A 20,943-nucleotide genomic window follows, 5' to 3' on the forward strand; every position below is an offset into this window, starting at 1 on the left:
CCGCATCAGCTATAGTGCTGGCTATCGGCGACACAGGTGTTTCTCCTAAACCTCCCTTCAGCTACAGTGAGCCATCTGCGCCGTATAGTTTCACATGTTTCTGATCAGTGCTTTGTCATCACTTTAGCCGGATGAGTGGCTGATTATTAGTGGTAGATGACAATATTGGCAGTCACGCTGGCTCCATAAAAGATACGTTGTTTTGAGATATATTGTGCTGCCGTTCGTGGTGCTATCCGTCCATCTGGAATCTATCAAGTGACCGTCCCGCACTCTGTAGCTCGTTAGCTACGTACTGGTGCGTTTACTTGCTTTAGATTCATATCCTTAAGCTTCGACAGCAATGTATTTGCGTGGATTCGGCACCATTTTCGGAGAACATAGTAAAACAATCAATGTTGCAGGCTTCGTGGCACACTTTTAAATCTCAGAGAACCTACACTTTGTGTTTACGAGTTCTTGCTTATCTTCAATAACTGGCGCCACTTGACCATGCAGTTGGGCAGTGCATGTTATTCGCCGCTATGCTACGCCTTTGCGCTTTGTGTTACCGAACAAACTAAGAAGATGCTTTCGCTTTCAAACTCCTGTGGCAGAGCGCCAAAGGCAGGTGTTCTTTTTTCGCCGGTCGTTGACATGCCAGGCACGCCGACTGGCGATGGTTGCTAACCAGGCCACTCCCTGAATCATGACCACTCCCTGATCTAAGGTGGATCGACGACGCCCGTTGAGAAGCCTGCATTTCTACTGGACAGAAATAAAAAAAAGCATTGGTGCTGGGGGACATTCCACAACAAGGAGGAGATAGGGCTGCAGGAAGGGAAGGCGAGAAAGAAACTGCTGTAGCACTGCACCGTGCTCCCTACCGGGCTGCAGAAATTAGGTGCCTTTTTTCTATTTTAGGGGCCCTTCAAGTTTCCTAGCAAGTACCTGAGCCCCCTTCCTATTTTTACGTGAATTGGGAGGGTGGCGTCGACTCGTTCTTACTATTATTAAGCAATCAGTTATTTACTTAACATGCCCTGCAACAATCATGAGGTCTTAGTGCTGGCACATGCAAAAATAAAACAATACAAATAAACAATACAATACATACACGCTTCAGAAAAATCAAATAGTGAAAATACAGAAAAAAGAAATCGGCGCAAAATGGAAAAAATAAAAAAAAAGAAGAGAATCATGGAAAGGAAGCGAAAAATAAATAAATAATTAAATAATAATGATAATATTAATAAATTTCCGTGGTGCAACCGGCGTGCAAACGAAGAGACTTTGGACTTTTGGATGCCTTGAACTGGTGCGCCTCTCCAAGTCGGCGAACGCAATAAAACGGGCTGGGAGTGCGAAGCCCCTTCTTCCAAGGACTTCCCCCGAACTAGGTTTCGTACCCGCCGAAACTGCTCGAGCGTTTGCCTCCCTCCCCCTATCTCTACAATCTCTACCATAGAAACGTACGCTCGTGTCAAGGCACGGACAACTTTCTGCATCGGAGGCGTGCGAGTGCCTTTCGCGCCAATTGTTCTCTTCGTTTTCTGTGTTCGCCGCGCTACTACGCACGCTTGGTTGATTTTGGAAGTTTAGGTTTTGCCATCCGTCCGTTGCTACGTTTTTACTGTTTTTTTGTGATGGCCTACGGTAATTATATGTATATGTGGGGGGGGGGGGGCAAAATTCAATCTCGCTATTGTGAAGTTTTCTAAAGAAAACTGGAACCGCTCCGCCGCCAAGCACTTCAGCATGAACAATGTGTGAAGATTGGCACGTTTGGTACAGGAGAGAGCAGAGTGCATGCTTGCTAAAACAAGTTTTATGCCGTTGAAGATGGGTGGATGGATGAATGGATGAAAAACTTTATTGTGGTCCTGAAGGATTCCACCCCCGTTTTAAAGGGGTAGGATCGCGGGCCGCTCCCACGTAGAGACGGGCAGGTCTAGCCTCACTGCCGTATTGTGGGCCTTCTGGACAGCCTTGAGTTGTTGGATGAGAACCGGGCTCGTGAGCATTAAATGAAAGGAATTTTCGGAAAATTCTTCATTTTTTTCTTGTAAAGAGGGGCACCTTCTAGGCATGTGGCTAAAATCACTGCGATTGTGGCAGCCTGGACAAAGTTCTGAAATATCGGAGTAATGGCTATAGGTTACAAGGCTAGGGTATCTTCCCGTCTGAAGCATGCGAAAGGATATTGTCTGTGGCCTAGACAACTTTTTGTGTGGCAATGGGAAGGACCTACGGCCTAATTTGACCCTAAGTATTTTCGGATACTACTGCAAAGTGAGTGGAACGCCGTACTGGGCGGCATCAACAAAGCATGAAACAGACGAGTGGGTGTTTGCCATCCGTCCATCACGTTTTTACTGTTGTTTTGCGATGGCCTACGGTAATTATATGTATATGTGTGGGGGGGGAGGGGCATAATTCAACCTCGCTGTTGGGAAGTTTGCCAAAGAAAACTGGAACCGTGCCGGCGCCAAGCACTTCAGCATGAACTTTAATGTGTGATGATCGGCGCGATCGGTACAGGAGAGAGCAGAGTGCACGCTTCCTAATACAAGTTTTATGCCGTTGAAGAGTGCCTCTTCAATTATATGCGAATGCTTAGGTCCTTCGGTATTGCCATGTCACGGGACCTAGTTTCTCCCAGCATTGTCGAGATCGAGAAAATGGGGCATTCGAACGCGCTCAACAGAACTGAGGACGATGCACTTTAGGAGGGTGGTGACAGTGCTCGTGACGATGATTCTCAATAGAAAATTTCAATCAGTGATTCCGACTAGACCGCGCGTGACCGGATCTGGCTGGTTAAAGTACGTGCTAACGCTGTTTAATTAACAAGTACACTTTGTCTATGCTTCATTTTATTATATTTAGTGTATATACTGGGGACGTTAGGACTATTGCACATTATGTCGTATGCGTTCGAGAAATCCCCGCGTAATTTGCGCACCCCTTTTTCGGAGCCCCAAAATCGTGAAAAAAAGTGCGCAAATAATGGGAGTAAATACGTTATTGTCCCATCGCTGACATCAGTGGTCTGTTATGCAAGTGTGTGACGTAATAGGCAGCACATAAAATAAAGGTCCTTGAAGCTCTAAAGGTCTACCGCTCGTAAACATTTTTCTGGTTGTGGCGAAAATGAGAAGATAAGTCATCACACTAGCAGCAGTGAGCATGCTTTTATCCCATAAAAAAGGAATTATAATTTTAATATGTTGAAAGTTGACAAAGGATGACCCCTAGAATTGCCAATCAGTGATGGGGTTCAGTCTACTATCAAGACAAGAAATCTTTACAGGTTGACTCATTTCGCCTCAAAGTAAGCATGTATAACTTGAAATTGTAGTTTGCACACTTCAAGTAGCTTTAGGTTAATCCAGAGAGTAATTGTTACTTTTTTTCTTACACATTCAAAGAAACACTTGGTGGCGCTGCCGGCTTTAGCCTGCCTGCCTACGGCAGAGAAATGTGAGCGCTGCGTTTGGTGCCATTCAAGAAAACAGAAAAAAAAAGTGCTTTAGATCAATAGCAGCGCGACTGACTTCAAAATTTTCGGACCACACCAGTGAGTCCAATGTAATTGAATAATGTTGGGTGGGTCCTCGTGCGTAAAGTGCACACCAGTATTCATTGAGGTTCAACATAGAAGAAGGTTTTGCCATCACGTTTCGCTTTACCAAGGGCTCCGTACTGGCTCTCGTATCATTTATGCAGCGTGGAAAACCTGAACATAACTGAAACACAGCAAGGGCCTTCTGTTCTTTTGTGAAGCACATCTTATGTTTGTTTTAGTTGCAAATTTGGCATGAGTGGAACCATTGCAGTTCGTTTCCCAACGCTGACATACCAAAGTTGCTGGAACAGATCAACTTTCCTGCTCGACTCTGGTGCTTTTTCATGCTGTCTAAACAAAGCTGGAGAAACCGTGGTAATAATGCTTTATTGGACAATTTGCATGCTTTAGACAATCATTATGATATTGTTTTATTATTAAACAGAACTTTATGAAGCCTGCAAACACTGCATGCGGTTTCAGTTTTCAACTTCATCCAGCACTGCAATCGTCATCACCTCCACCAACCAAAGTTGTGGGCTTTCGCCACACCAACGATATTCAGTTCTGTTTTAAAATTTTCTGTTCACTTTCCAGACAAATCATGGCAAGGTTGCACACTTTAGACGCTGCACTTTTTATTGCAGTGCAAAACAGAAAAGTGATAAAGGACGGTAGATTTGTGGGCTTTTTTATGTGCCAGAACTGTGATATGATTATGACGCATGTCAGCGAAGAGGGGCGGACTTTTGGGTTAAATTCAATCACTTCAGACTTTTTGACCTGCTGCTAAATCAAAGCACATGGGTGTTCTTTACATTTCACTCTTGTTGAAATGCAACCATTGCGGCCATAAATCAGATCTGTGTCCTTGGGCTTAGCAGTGTGACACCTTGCATGCTAAGCTACCACAGTCATTTATGTGAGATTGTTGGCTTCCTTCTACATACAGCAGCATATTTCTATTGCATTTTAATGGGTGCATTGTCTACGGATTATGAACATTTTCTTACCATGTTCTTATGTTGAATAACTGCAGCCATTCCGTTTGTTTGTCTATTTAGATGAGGTAATTACTAGAATTTCATTTTCGGTTTAAGAGCTATTTTTCTGTCTTACGAATCACTTTATGTCTTTCAAAATTCTTCATTGGTTGCCATTTGTTATTTCATAGAATGGATATTTCAAATAGGAATGTGTCATGTCTTGGCAGAATTATGCAGAGCACTTCATGTCAGTGGGGTTGTAAACAAACATTGAATATTTTTGCCAAATTTGTTCTAGGGGAAGACTCAGACGTGCCCGTTCTGCAGCAAGGCCTTCTGTAAAAACTTTGACCTGCAGCAGCATATTCGCTCACACACAGGGGAAAAACCGTTTCAATGTGTCATCTGTGGTCGTGGCTTTGCCCAAAAGTCTAATGTGAAAAAGCACATGCAAACGCACAAGGTAAAGAAAACGTTTTGCTCTTGTTGTAAACGAAACATCTGTTTTTACATGTTCTTTTGCTATGTACACAAAAAGTAGAGATGCTGTATGCTGCTATACTCTTCACAATTACCTTGCAGCGCTGCCAAAGCTACAAGGAGTACACAGGCAGTATGCCTGTGTAGCACATAATATAGTTCCGGGTGTAATTGTGTCTTTATAAACAAGATACAAGGGTTCTTGCTGCGCTTCCTGCATGATTTGTTACAGCTATGCTCGGTACATTAGGCCCTTCGTGCATGCACTTCGCATTTTCTGAATTGTTGTTGCAATTACCCACTCGTAACATAATAATCACCCTGACTGCGATGATGCACAACAACATGGAAGCCCCCATACTGCCCAGACCGCCCGCTTCCATCCCAATTCATGCTTTTTACTGGCTCTTTGCCTAGATAGCAAGAAATAGGTTGCACAAACTGTCATTGCTTTGTCCAATCTAACGCTGAGGGCAAAGCATCAGGTGTTATCGCTATTATTTAGATTGCTTGTTTGTTTTGATGTTGCTTGAACAACTGAGGCAATGCGAAGCCGTAAAAGTGGTTTTATGCCTGCTGAGCAGATGGCACCGCAACTTAGTGATGCATTGAGGATGTGAAACAACCTGCGTTTATGCATTGTTGTCTGTGCCAATAATTAGCTGTTCCACTCAAGTGCCATGTAGGAATTAAGAGCGCTATGGCATGTCCGCTGAAAGAGCATAGACTGAATCTTCAGAGCACTGTAGATAAAAGATCCAGTATTTTCCGTAAAAAGCAAGGTTAGTAGTGCTAAATGCATATGGGGCTGTCTAAAAAGAACTCTGTGAAAGCACCAGAACTAGCCCAATCCCACACTTTACCCTAGAATGAACGCTGTTATGAAATGGACTGCATTTCTCATCAACGCCAGCAAATGCGTCTTGTGCAAATGGGTTTCTGAACATCCAAAATAAAGGCGAGGTGGTGTTTCCGAAGAGGTTTTTGCGCGTTATTCTAACTGCTTGGAGCAAGTATCGATAAAGTAGATGAGCCAACGTCAAAGATGACGAGCAGACAACACAACACAAATGGACGCATTTTAGGCAGCTTCCGCCTTTCATATTGGGTAACAAGCCCTGAAGCTTCCAGAGGGTCAAGGTACTTCTCAGATGGAGCAAATGCTTAAACTTTTAGGTGAATATATGAGGCACTTCAAGAAATGTGTTGAAAAATGCTTGAAAATTAGGGAAATGCCATATTTGTTTGCTGAGTTCACTTTTTCTTTGTTGCATATATCCTAACATCACCAGAGACACTAAATACAGCTAGTTTAAAATAATATATAACATCACTAGAAACACCAATTATAGCTAGTATTTGAAAATAACATAATAATTGACTTTTAATTGGTTGAGGCATGCAGTTAGAAATAAATTGGAGTTTGGGCATCATTTTTTTGGCATTTCTTATCGCCAGATCGCGATGAAATTTTTGTCACATATTTTTTAACATCAGAAGAGCGCAGTTATTTCCGTTAAAAGCTCATATCACCTATACAATTATTATAAACTTGAAGTAAGCAATTAGTATAGGCTCAGAATTTTAAGACTTCTCACATTACATTTTTTCTTGTTCATTTATTATATGAACTTTCTTTATAGTTATTTGCATTCTGCACTTAATGTTGAGCAATATGAGTTATTAATGGCTCATTATCATAAAGGTCTGCTTGCAGTTAAAGTTTGTCCACAGAAGAGCTGTATATTACACATTGTCATGGTACAAAACAAAACTGTGCAACTTCATATAAAGTTGATTACATATTTGATATTGTCATAAAAACCTATATAAATGATATTTAATTGCCCTTGGCCACAGATCAAAATAATTTCTTTTTTTTTTTTAAGGAAGCATCTCCTCTTAACACGAGAGGGTCGAAATTTCCAGAGTTCTCCACTGCAGCATCTCTCATAATCATTTCATGGTCCTTGGATATAAAATACTAGATATTATTGACCTATTGTGCTTAAATAACAATTTATCAGTTTGCTTTGTGGGTGTGCCTGCTGTGTTTGCGATCGAACATGCATGTCGCATATAATAAATGCAAGAAAACTGACACCAGTGAAATTGTTTTCATGAACAGTAATCTCATTCTGGTAGTTTGTTAGTTGCGCTAATCGATGCTCTGGTTTCAGTTTTGCTGGTGAATTTGGTCGAGTTTCTTTTATATAGCACTAAATGAAAAGCTAAGTGGATTTCTTTAATTACTAACATAATTGCTGTCTGTAGTCATCCTAAGATATCTGGTGCTATAGAAAGAGTAATTTGAAAGGCAGCAAAAAATGACTTTTTGAGGGTCTTATTTGCTAAAGGTCTTTCTCTCGCTCTCTCTACCCATTGTTTCAGACAATTTTTGTGGATACATTTCTTGAAACACCTTGAATGTTTTGCCGCTACCAGCATGCAAACTGTGGGAACATTCATTAGCAAAACTTTCTGATGTCAAAGTCATTGTCTGTTTGATTATAAAATTTGGTTTTGAACATTGTGTTACAGCAAATTACAACTCCTTTTGTTGAATTTATGTTGTTAGTCAACCTATTTTTGTTTCTTTGTAACAGGTTTGGCCCAATGGCTTGTCGTGTACACTGCCACCACAGCTTGTTTCAGATGGCTCACAGTCATCTGTGGAAGACCCTAACGGCAAGGATGACAATGCAGGAATCAAGAAGGTCGAAAACCTGGGCACTTTACCACTTTCTCTGTTCCCTTTTTAGTGCAGTTTCTGCTATACATGATGCATTTTTGTTCTTCTTCATGCTCGTTTTTTAAAATGTGAGCTCTTTTCAGGCGGTTACTGCAGATGACGTAGCCCTGGTGAACAGCTATAGCTGCCCATTCTGTCCTTTTGTGGGGAAGACTTACTTTGAGCTCAAGAGTCACCTGACATTCCATAAGCAGGAAAAGGTATCTATCGTTGCATCCAGAATATGCAGTGATTTAGTGCTTCGAGGTGTTATATGTACTAATGGCATTATGCTGGGTATGGTTTGTGTAAGTCGGCAAAGAAGGTGGAGCTTACTCAGACTTGTCAAAATTTTTGTCAGCCGGACTCGCTCAAACTCAAACTCGCCAATATATGGCTCACTCGTACCCACTAAAGCTCATACTCACGGCTTGATTCGAGTGTGTATGAATCTGAGTGAGTTGACCCATGAGTGCATTAGCATATAGTAGCTTGTTATTTTCATTGTGGTGCGACACCACGGACCCGAGCTAACGGGGGAGTTTCTACTCCCTCCCACGCCTAGCCGTGCGTGGCTTTGCCGTGTCCGGGGAAAAAGGGATCCTGGGGGTTGAGCCGACGCTGGGTGATTGGACCATTAAAGCCCCCCGGCAGAGGCAACACACCCCTTTGGCCCCGGCTTCACGTAGATGGCACCCCTGGGCTGACCCACCCAGGGGAAATCGGCAGTCGCCTTTTCCTATCTCTCTCTCCCTACATCTTCGTCTTTCGTTCTCACTTTACATCTTTCCTGTCTTCTCCTCACTTCATTTTACTTCCAATTTTTCCTGGCGGCAAGGGTTAACCTGGTGTAAATATCCAAACTTGGATAGATATATCAGGTTATGGCAATGGCGTACTACTGGCGTTGTGCAGACATGTTTACATGTTCTGCCACGTCCCCTTGTTGGGCTCCGTGGTGGGTGGTAGGCGCCATTACTGAAGGAACTGCACTTTTCTATGGGATCACGAAACCCCTTATCTATTGATCGCCCCTTCAAAAGGTGGCGCACCGAAGCAAATGTAATGCCGATTTCGGAAAAACAAGACCATTTCCCTAAGTACCACGTTATTCATTGCAAAAACTCGGACAAAAAAGCTCGCAACATCTCCCCATTCCTCGTGTCCAGGTGCCTAACCGAGACTATCGGAACTGGCTATAAGGCTACAAAGATGGCAAGCGGAGACTTGCTGGTAGAAGTTAAAGACAAGACACAGTGTCAGAAACTAGAAAAATTAGTAGCATTTGGGGACAAGCCCGTAACCGTCTCTGCGCACCGAACGATGAACACTGTCAAAGGCGTTGTGTCAGACGATGACCTAAAAGACCTAACAAATGATGAGCTTCTGGCTGGCTGGAAGGACGAAAATGTCATTCACGTACAGCGTATCGTAGTGAGAAGAGAAAACAAAGAAACTCCAACCAAGCACATAATTGTGACCTTCGGGTGCTCCACACTATCGCAAGAATTAGTTACCGGCTACCTAAAACTGTCTGTGAGACCCTACATTCCGAATCCGCGGCGCTGCTTCAAGTGCCAAAGATTCACACATGCTTCTCAGAGTTGCCGTGGGCAGCTCACCTGTGCACGGTGTGGTATCACAGGCCACTCTGCAGATGATGACTGCAAGGCCGAACCCCACTGTGCGAACTGTGATGAAGAACACGCGGCGTATTCTAGATCCTGCACAGCATGGAAAAAAAGAAAAAGAAATTATTACCATCAAAGTCACCCACAACATCAGTTTCCGCGAAGCAAGGCATCGGGTCTCCCCTTTCTATGCAACAAAATCATTTGCTGAAGTGGTGCTGCCCCCTCACCACCACAGCATCAGGTGGCCGCCCAAGCTACGCACAGCGTGCTGGAGCGACCGCCGCTTGCCCCTACTGCGGGAGCAGCCAAGGCTGCTCTGGCCTCAGTCAACTAGGCCCCACCACGGGCGTCGACATGCATTGGCGGCACGAGCCAGGGTAACGGGCCGACTGCGGGAACCCTGTCGACGTCCGGTGTAGAGGGTTTGAAGGCTTCGTATCTTGAGCCGAAGCCCACAACGCCCAGGGACCGCTCGGCAGAGCGACGGTCCAACGCTTCTCATGAAGCTATGGACACAACCGCCAGTCAAACGGCACCTGCAGCGCCGAAGGAGTGGCGAGTTTCTCTCGACCGCTCCAAAAAAGACAAAAGACAAATTACAGGGCCTCCAAAAAGCCCTGTAAAATAAGTTTCGTTTTCCATAACCTGAAAGGTTATGGTACCATTCTGTTTTGTCCATGAGCTTACTTTCCATCCTTGAGCACACAACACAAAACACATCTAAAATGGACATACAAATACTACAGTGGAATGCCAGAGGCCTATTTAATAACCTAGATAATATCAAAGACTTGCTTAATGACTATCAGCCAAAAGTGTTCTGTGTTCAAGAAACTCATTTAATGTCGACTCATGTGAATTTCTTAATTCAATATGTGGTTTTTCGTAAAGATCGAAATGGTGTCAATTTCTCTTCTGGAGGTGTGGCCATCATTGCACAAAGGAGCGTAGCATGCCAGCACATTGTGCTACAAAGCTCTCTTGAGGTTGCGGCTGTTCGCGCTATTCTATTCAACCGTCTTATATCTATCTGCTCGATCTACATAGCCCCTGACGAACCATTCAATAAAACAGAGTTCGAAAAGCTTATTGATCAGCTTCCAGAACCATATGTGTTAATTGGAGATTTTAATGCTCACAGTTTGCTATGGGGTCATACCAAATGTGATGCGAGAGGTCGTGCAATAGAAAACTGTCTTCTCGCATCTGGAGCCTGTCTGCTCAATAAGGCAGAGCCAACATACTTCAGTACCACACACAATACATATTCATGCATAGATTTAGCCATTGGGTCACCGTCACTCCTACCTTACTTAGATTGGAAAGTTATTAATAATCCATATGGAAATGACCATTTTCCAACTCTTTTAGTAACAAAACAGTGGGTTGACCGGCCGTCTTATCCTAAAAAGTGGAACTTTCATGTTGCAAACTGGGTGAAATTCAGAGAGCTATGTACACTACACCTCGAAGAGGTAGACCATCTGGAAGTAGAAGAGATGGCCAACTATATTTCTGAATATGTTCTTACTTGTGCAAAAAAGTGCATACCGCAGTCCAGGAATGATAAGGTTAACACAAAGCCATGGTGGAATCGGAAGTGTGAAATTGCTAAAAAACGGCAAAACAAAGCATGGAGGACTTTTTCTCACAACCCAACAGCAGAAAACTTGATAACCTTTAAAAGTTGCAAAGCGAATGGCAGGCGTGTTCGCCGTATAGCCAAACGGGAAAGCTGGACACGCTATACATCCTCAATAAACTCCTACACAGACGTCAGCAAGGTTTATAATAGGGTGCATAAACTTAAAGGACAAGGCCCAAATTCCTTCCCTTTGGTGAATGACTGCGGTGATACAATAGAAGAACAGGCAAACGCTCTTGGCGAACACTTCGAGAAAATGTCAAGCTCAGAAAACTATACCACTAAGTTCTTACACCACAAAAGCATAGCTGAAAGTGTACCTCTGTGCCGGAACAAGCCTGGATCAGATGGATACAATAAACCACTAACAGTATATGAACTGAAGCTCGCCCTTGGTTCCTGTGGAAGTTCTGCTCCTGGTTCTGATACAATTACTTATGAAATGATCAGAAATCTCCCTGATGAAACCCTGAACTGCCTTTTAGCACTTTACAACAAGATTTTCAATACCGGCAAAATACCCTCTGCTTGGAAAGAGGCAATAGTACTACCAATCCTTAAACAGGGCAAAGATCCCTCTTCGGTAAATAGTTACAGGCCTATCGCCCTCACAAGCTGCCTACTCAGAGTGTTTGAAAAAATGATTAACTGCCGCTTGGTCTATTACTTGGAATACAACGGCATATTGGACCCGTGCCAGTCTGGTTTCCGTACTGCTAGATCCACAACCGACAATCTTGTCCTCCTCGAGTCGTATATATGTGACGCGTTTGTACACAATCAATACTGTCTGTCTGTTTTCTTTGATCTTGAGAAGGCATATGATACTGCCTGGCGATACGGAATCCTGCAAGATCTACTGTCTTTCGGAATATGTGGCAGGTTGATTACCATCTTAAAAGATTACCTGTCTGAAAGGAAGTTCCGTGTAAGAATAGGTACTGTGTTATCGCGCACATTTCTTCAAGAAAATGGAGTGCCGCAGGGAGGAGTATCAAGCTGCACACTATTTATAGTTAAAATGAACTCTCTTCGCTCTGTTATTCCACCCGCGATATCGTACTCTGTATACGTGGACGACATTCAAATTAGTTTCAAATCGTGTAACTTGACTGTATGCGAACGCCAGATACAGTTAGTAGGTGTTAACCGACTTGCAAAATGGGCTGACGAGAATGGTTTTAAGTTTAACACTGACAAGACTACTAGTGTACTAGTGTGCTGTTCTCGAGACGACGAGGTGTGCATCCTGACCCCTGCATACTAATGAATGGACAAAACATAGTCATCGCGAAGGAACAAAAATTCCTCGGTGTAATTTTTGATTCCAAACTCACCTTCATCCAGCACATAAAACAGCTGAAGTTAAAATGTCTCAAGACCATGAACCTTTTAAAGATTTTATCGCATCAGTCGTGGGGGACAAACAGACACTGTCTCATATCTCTGTTTCGAAGCCTGGTTCTGTCACGCATAGACTATGGATGCATAGTATATCAGTCAGCTTCAAGGACAGCACTGAAAATGTTGGACCCTATATACCACCTAGGTATCCGGCTGGCACTTGGTGCCTTCTGTACCAGCCCTATTCACAGCCTTTATGCAGAGTCAGATCAGTGGCCACTAGACTATCAGCGCACGTATCTAGGAGTCAACTATGCAGTTAAAATCATGTCTCTGAAGCAGCACCCATGCAAAACACTTATGAACGATGTGTCTGCTACCCAGTTATACCTAAACCGTCCTTCTATCGCCCCACCGCTTCCTTTGGCAATAAGACCTGCAGTAGAAAAACTTGCAATTTTTTTCAATGACTTGGAGGAAAGTGACCATGTCGAACACATCCCTCCCTGGCAGCAATGTCCAGTCACTTGTGACTGGTCTTTCAATGACATCATAAAGGAAAATTGTCCAAGTGCACTCATTGAGCAACATTTCTTGGCCCTTGAACACAAATATCGTTCAACCGCGTTCTTCTCTGATGGCTCAAAGTCTCAAACATCTGTATCTTGTGCAGCCTATGGACAAAAGTTCTCGGACACCAGAACCATGCATACACATACCAGCATTTTCACAGCGGAAGCCTATGGTATCCTGCTTATTATCCAACACATTAAACAACACAAGATACAAAAGTCTATAGTGTACACAGATTCTTTAAGTGTTGTCAGGGCCCTGTCTTGTGGCAAGTACAGCAAGAACCCCTACTTTCAACAAGCTCCTTAACGAAATCTATGCAGCCTACAACCTAAAACTTTCTATTGTTATTTGCTGGGTTCCAGGTCATTCTGGAATTGCGGGCAATGAAATAGTGGACAAGAATGCACGAGAAGCCGCTGGTCGGCAAACCATAGATATAACCTCTGTTCCGGGTGTAGATCTAAAACCTGTTGTACGTAGAGGTCTACGCAACCACTGGCAAGCTGAATGGGACAGAGAAGTCGACAACAAACTCCACCTTGTAAAACCCCAGCTGAGAAAAGTTATCCCACAAAAACTCAACAGGTTCGCCGAAGTCACTTTAACACCGCTCAGAATAGGCCACACTTATGCTACACATAAACACCTTTTGACAGGTACTGATCCACCTACATGTATACACTGTGGAGAGAGTCTAACCGTTGTGCATGTCCTCATACAATGTCCTGTGCTTCACCAAGCACGACTGACCCATTTCAGGGAGCTCTATCGATATCATATCCCACTTCATCCAGCACTGTTTTTATCACTTGATGCAGTGGTTGACCTTAAGAGACTTCTTCATTATCTTGGGAAAGTCAAATTTTTAACAATGATATCATTCCATCCTAGCCACCAGGCTGCGCCTCAAGTGTGAGGTACCGCCTGGTGCATAAAAAAAGTATGTCTGAGCCTTCGCAGTTCTTGCTCAGGCAAGGACTTCAGCTGCGAGGGTCTTGGGCCTTGCAGACTAATTTATCATCACAGACTTCAGCCAACGAAATGAAGGTTTTAGCAAAGTGACATTCCTTTTAAATGCACCGTGTTTTAAATGGTTCATAGATATTTGCTACTCATCATTTGTCTTAATTTTTTAACTAATAACCGAAATGAAACAACACTTGTACTGGCACTCTTTGGCCTTAGATGCCCTTGCGCCAATAAAACTTAATTATAATAATAATTTTTATTCTGGTGTCAATGCTCTTTGAAGCCAATATCTCACATAATCAATGCTCTACATTAGCTTTTTGATGTCCTACCTTCAAAAAGACAAGTTATTAGTGGACTCAATCCACTGTTCGCCGCCATGCTGTAGCAGTTACAGTGCTCAGCTGCTTACCCAAAGGTTGCAGGTTTAATCCAGGCTGCGGCGGTCGCATTTCAGTAGAGTTAAAATGCTAGGGCCCCATGGCCAACACCAAATAAATGAAATTTTTGAAGCCCTCCACTAAGCGTGCCTCATAATCATATTGTGGTTTTGGCATGTAAAACCCCAGGTATTATTATGGTTGCAATCCAGTAAGTGGATTTTTATTGAAAGTCTTGATTCACATGAGCTTGGAAGAGATTGTGGAGGTAAGACAAGACACGACCTCTTTCTTTCTTTAACTCGTGCATCTGTAAAAAAAATATTGAGCTGGCACATAATGCTGGTGCCTTGAAACATGTGACTAGACATGGCTATACATGTGAGCAGACATAAGGCTGGTGGTAATGCTCAAGACGAGTAGGTAGGAATATAAGTTGGCAAAAGAAATGGGGCTCACTTGCAGTTGAACTCGCCAAATCTTTTTTATAGGCTCACTCGGACTCGGGCTGACTAAAATGTTTTCACTCCCACACTCACTTGGACTCACTCTCCAAAATACTGCTCACCAGACTCACTCAGACTCATGGCTCAATCTGAGGTTGAGTCAGTCGACTCATGACTGAGTTTGCCAACCTATGTTAGTCTAAGACTATTGCTGATCATCATGATAGCCACCATCATTATTGTATTTCAAATAGGCCAACACCAGTGAATTTTTCAAGTCAGTGATTGTCAGTGAAACTCACTGGTTACATACTCCTGCATGTTTTTTTATTTATGCTAAACTACAGACTTGAGAAGTGCACAATTTTTTTGTAGATAAGCTTTTTTACTACCTTGAACAATAACCAGGTAGAAAATTAGCAGGTTTAACTGTGGATGCTATTACCGGTTACGCATTTGCTGTTTCTTATGTCCTGTCAGTTACACCTACGTAACTCAGATAATTCGTTTGTCCTTATGTGAGCAAAATGTGCTGCTTTGCTGTGTTTTATTATATAACACCGCTGAGGCATGGCTTGCATTCTGTATTAAGTGAATGACTAGTGGTTGGGGTACACGTCAGTCTAAACAAACGCACTGAATATTGTTTTGGTCTGTCACCAGCACACTTGTGGAAATATAAAAGCAGAGGTTAGGGCTATCTTGGTCTTCGCTGTGCAGGGGAATGTGCTGTGCTCACTTCGGAACAGTTGGCAGCAACTGGCAGCGGTTCAAGTGCAAATGACAATCAATGGTTGTGAAATTTGTCAGTTTCACAGCTCCAAAGGTGGGGTTATGTGATAAAGAGCACCCATCGACGAGTAGCATCTGCTAGCTTTTCGCCTTTGCCGTTTTTGTTCTCTGCTTTGGCCAGACTGCCTTGCTTTGTCTTCCCAGCCTGTCCATCTAAATAGTATGTAGTATAAAGGAGACACCATCAGGCTCACTTAGCTTTTGGTTTGGTTTTTGTGCTTTATTGTCAATTAGCATCTTCAAATCTGCTGAGCAATTTTACTATCAGTGACACTACAGAAGTGTCTCAAGAACATACAATTGCCGTTACCTTGACATTGTACAAAATTTCGGAGTTGGGGATTGAATGCCCATGATATGGGGAGAGCAAAACAAATGTATTTAAACTGAAAAGTAGAAAGTATTCCAAGAAAATGTAAGCAGGTAAAAGGTTTCTATAATTGTTATTTGTGAAGTGGTGTGCTAAGTGTGACATTATTAGATAAACCTCATGTTTTATGAAATTGTTCATCATACTAAGCTTATTTTTCAACGGGCATAAGGTGAATTTTGTTTTCTGAGGATGTGTTAACTGTCTACTCTGTTTAGACACAATGATGGTTATAAAATACTGGGCCACTACCTTGTGACAATGATCTTTATTATGCTCATGCCTCCTTGCACTTTTTGTGCTTTATTTGGGGTCATGGTGACAATATGCCCAAGCTATCAGTGTAACCAGTGGGTCATAATGGATAAAGATGGCATGTAATTGAGCGGAAGTCATTGTTGCAAAATTGCGGCTCTGTTGCTGTGATTGTGCTTATGATAGTGCCTTTATTCCGTTTCAGGTGTTCAAGTGCATAGTGGGAAAGTGTGGCGAGACATTCACCGAGCTAGATTCCTTCTTGAGTCACGCCAAGAGTCATGAGAGCAACATGATGTATCGTTGTGGTCACTGTCCACGCACTCTGGCCTCCTTGTATGAACTCAATGTCCACCAACTTACACATTCACTTTGTGTGACCAGTGACAATCGTAGCATCAGTGTCACCATTGGTCGGGGCACAACTGCTGCCAAGGCCAACAACAGGCAAGTCAACCTGGGCAATGATAATGTCGAAGCTTTATTGGGTGCACTTTTTTTTCATTATTTGCCATTGCGAGTAGATTATTTGAAAAGTGAGTGCAATAATATTGCCTGTAGAGCTACCCTTCTGACGTACAAGCGTGTTCTAAATTCAGGATTAGTTGTAGTAGCAGTAGTAGCATACATTTGCAGACCTTGAGCATTCTGTTATTTAGGGCGCATAGTTAAACCTTGCTACACCAGGCTGCACTTTGGTGGAGGGAAATTGTAGTTTAATTCATCAAGTTATCACAGCAGATTCATTCAATGCTCCTTTATGCTATACTCTTCTTTGGTGCTTCATTACGCTGCTTTACTGGTTTAATTCTGCTGTATCTTCAAGCTCTGTAGTGCTGACTAGTTTGCTTTCTTGCTTTTGTGAATCTTTGTTGCCACTGTACAGGTTTCTGTAGCTCAATATTAAAATGTACCATCCAAGGGCTTGCTGAATATGCAGTGTGACATGACGTTGGCACGCAAGGTAATTCTATTCGCGGCAAGTTCAGGCTACAGGTGGCAGCACCGTCTCCACGTAAGTGTGGATAGGCGGTCAGCGGCAGGTGTACAAATACATGCGACAGCGCTTTGTGGCGTGCGGTCTGAGCCAATTGTCGGTGAGTGAAATACGTTGACTACAGTTTACTGAAAATATCTAAGCTCCTCTCTACTGAATCGATGCACGAAGCGTTGCGAATACTACCGAGTGAAGCGCATTCTGCCTTTCAAAGGGATGCTTGCCCTGGGTGACTGTCTACGCTCTTTCAAACTAAATCACACTCTTGCTGTGTTTGTATGTGTTTAGCTTGTGTTTCACCTGCTACGCACTGCTGTAGCGGGACTGAACTACTTATTTACTTCTTCCTGATCTGTATCCAACAAAGAATAGAGAAACAAAGATTCTAGAAAACTTGCACATCTGTGTGATGAGTTCAGTACCACCATTCACACTTATACACATATGCATTTTTTTCTCATTCTGTTCACCATGAAATGTGGTACAGTAGATAAGTCTGGACAGGAAAGCTTAGTGGCTGATGGTGCCTTGTGTTACATTGTGTTCACCATGTATACATTCATGTTCTTGCACGAGTAGATATAAAAATTTTGCAAGAGTTATGAAGAAAGCTTTCATCAATAAGTTACGTGTGTGACACGGCTACAACAAAGGTCTGGTTGTTTCGTGGGACAAGCGTTTTTTTTTTTTTTTTTTTTTTCAAACGAGAAATGACCACTGCCTTCTGTCAGTCAATAACAATGCCACACAAATGCTTAAGGTAACGTAAAAAGATGAGATTTTCAGTGAAATGATATAACAATAAATGTAAGACATGCCGTCTGAATTAATTTTGAATGTCTGGGCTTTTTAAAGCGTTCTTCAATCTAAGCACCCGGTAACTCAGATTTAAGTGCAGTTTAAGTACGGAAGTGTCATAGTTTTTGTGATAGCAATATTTCTGTGTCGTGGTACGACGGCCAGATAAACACAAGTAATGCTTCTCCCATAATTGAGAAACTCAGAAACTAAAGTGCTGTAGTTGTGCACCTATCAACAACGCGCAAGTGTGTGGCCTAGAGCCTCGTTTTTGTTTACAACCGAGTTGTTAAAATTCTGCATTCACACACCATTTATTAGTCCTCATGTTTGGGAGGATGCCAAGAGCACTTTACAATGTGCTTGAAGCAGAAGGTGGCACTCACTCAAATAATTCTGGTGAATGGGGGTACGACGACAATAACAAGCACTCTGGAAAGTTGCACTTGCTGTTGTTATTACAATACTTTAGCAGCTTAGCAAAACCAAATTCTTTTTTACGTCGTTTCAGGCATACGTAGAAGCAGTTACACTCACGCTGACATCACCGGAAAATTACCCTTTGAGAACGTGCATGACGTATGCGCACATAGAAATACGACGTGGCTAGTAGATGACACACGGAACAATCCACACTCGCGCGCTTCAGCCAGTTGCCGCCAGGCGGGGACTCCGCTCGATATCGCAGCTAATGCAGGCAACTTGTAGAAGTGTCTCTATAATTTGTATATGAGCCACATATAATTAAGTAGAAAAGCAGCGTGCTTTTGGTCGTGCTTTTGGTCGTGCTTGTTCAATAAATCCAATATCTTGAAGATGTAAACATGTCATTGATACCTGCCCAGTGTTGAAAAAGACTGCCCATTTGAAAGAGGTTATATCTCTATACAAAAGTGAAGGACCTTGTGTGACCTACTGCAAACACGATAATTTTAATGTCTCCTGCAGAATCTGTAGTAAATTTTAATGTTTGGAGTACAAAGCATGTCCCCATTTTCTGTCCACTGCTTGTTCAATAAATCCAATCTGTCAAGGATGCCAACATGTCATTGATACCTGCCCAGTCTTAAAAAAGACTGCCCATTTTGAAAGACGTTATATCTCTTTGAAAAAGTGAAGGACCTTGTGTGACCTACTGCAAAAACAATAATTTTTAACGTCTCCTGCAGAATCTGATGGGGAAAATTTTATGTTTGGAGTACAAAGCATGTCCCCATTTTCTGTCCACTGACTTTTCATGTGCACCTTTCACCTAAATCTTGCCTGTTGCCAAGTAATGAAGCTGATTTTAAAGGAAGTAAATAATATGACGGTTTCTTTACATAATAAATAACTTTTTTTTTTTTTTGCAGTGTCTTTATCTTAGTATTAAATAGCAGTAATTTTTAATGTCGGTTTAAATGGTAGAAATATGAGGTTCACATGTCTGTTAGATATTGCAGTGAGTTACAATAACACCTCATTATTCAATGCCCTCTTGACCTCTAGCACTATCTTGTAGTCCAGGAAAATCGACAATGTTACCACGTTGGAATCCAGTATGTTTACGACTTTCTTGCATCATATCCACTGACTACATACTAAATGAACAAGGCACGTGACTGGGTCAGTTTTATTATTAAAGACTGTTTCTTAGGATACTTCAACGTGAAAAAAATTGGTCTGTCTGCCTGTTGGTCTTTGTGTCCAACGAGTAAGCCACCCGGCGAAAGTTGAGCCCATGCTCAACGTCCACCCATGTTGATCTGGTTGCTGTGTTCATACTTATGAACATTTTAAATCAAAAAGCAAGTGGTACGTGTATTTGAGGTGCAACATCAATATGCAAGTATTAGGTAGACTTTTCTTATTTAGAAAATGCATAGGTACATAATTTTAAAGACCGAAGTGCTTATTACGCTGTGCTGGCCATGCATTGCTATGAACGAAAAAGCGGGTATTTCTTGCGCTTTGCTAAAACGACACGGTGCTGTCACCTACCCGTAGCAGCTCTCCATTCTAAAAAACTTTAGTTTCTTCACATTACTGTAGCATGTTCAGCAAGGGCAGTCAAGGCCATGCGTCATTTTGTGGAGTCATATTTGTGTTCTTTAACTCTTTTCTTGAAATCCCCAATTTCACCGATGCACTGGCTGTCGCAGTTGTGGCAGGCTATGGCATAAACTAGACCAAGGAAATTTCTGCTCGGCAACTTGTCCTTCACATTAGCTGAAGCATTCCTTAGCTTCCATATTGATACGTCCACTATTTTCATATCTGTTGCTTCTACACATCACACGGCATATCTGACTTTCGAACCACATTTTTCATGTCTGTAAATTTATACGTGTTTGTCTAGGCCACGATTTCGGCTCGGCTTGAAGGCCGCCTGGTTTGTCTTGGTTAGAACTGCCATCATCAGAAGCTTTCCGGGCTACTCATGCTTATTATTATTATTATTATTATTATTATTATTATTATTATTATTATTATTATTATTATTATTATTATTATTATTATTATTATTATTGGTGATGCAACTGCAAACATCCTCAGCTACACACTTATTGCTGGTAGCTCGTGTTTCAAGGGTAGCACTTGGGTAACTTCAGCTAAATTTCTTATTTCAGTTTCGTGAGATCGTGTAAATAAATCTGCATTTATTTTTCAGCATCACGTCCACAGCACAGTACATGAAAGTAACGTGTTGACATTCGTGATTCATCTGTGGGATCAAGGAAGCTGTTGCACCTTGGCAGATTCTTTTTTGCCACCACTATTCCAACGTCGGCACTTTAAACGTTGTCCCCAGGTTTCATTGCAGCCGTACAAGGACTTTCGTTGTACTTCAAGTGTCAGAATCCTGAGACAAAATACTATATGGATAGGCTTGTTGGAAAAAGAAAGAAAGAACATTTTGCAGTACGGCTCTGCTCTTGCATCGTTGTTGTTACTAGTTGCCAAGGCAAGGTACAGAGAATACACGAGTAGTAGTTGTTCTTTTTTTTTTAGTT

General features: G+C 42.3%; 1 protein-coding gene across 1 annotated transcript in view; it reads left to right on the top strand.

The window, feature by feature from the left end:
• Positions 1-20,943, top strand: part of LOC119177147 (zinc finger protein 341) — a 79,514-nt gene that overhangs the window by 42,211 nt on the left and 16,360 nt on the right. The window contains exons 7-10 of the mRNA XM_037428544.2: positions 4,832-4,996; positions 7,620-7,730; positions 7,849-7,965; positions 16,361-16,602. Coding sequence (XP_037284441.2) covers positions 4,832-4,996; positions 7,620-7,730; positions 7,849-7,965; positions 16,361-16,602 — 635 coding nt within the window. The remainder of the gene's footprint in view (positions 1-4,831; positions 4,997-7,619; positions 7,731-7,848; positions 7,966-16,360; positions 16,603-20,943) is intronic.

The sequence above is a fragment of the Rhipicephalus microplus genome, chromosome X, assembly GCF_043290135.1.
Source record: "Rhipicephalus microplus isolate Deutch F79 chromosome X, USDA_Rmic, whole genome shotgun sequence".
Taxonomy (NCBI): domain Eukaryota; kingdom Metazoa; phylum Arthropoda; class Arachnida; order Ixodida; family Ixodidae; genus Rhipicephalus; species Rhipicephalus microplus.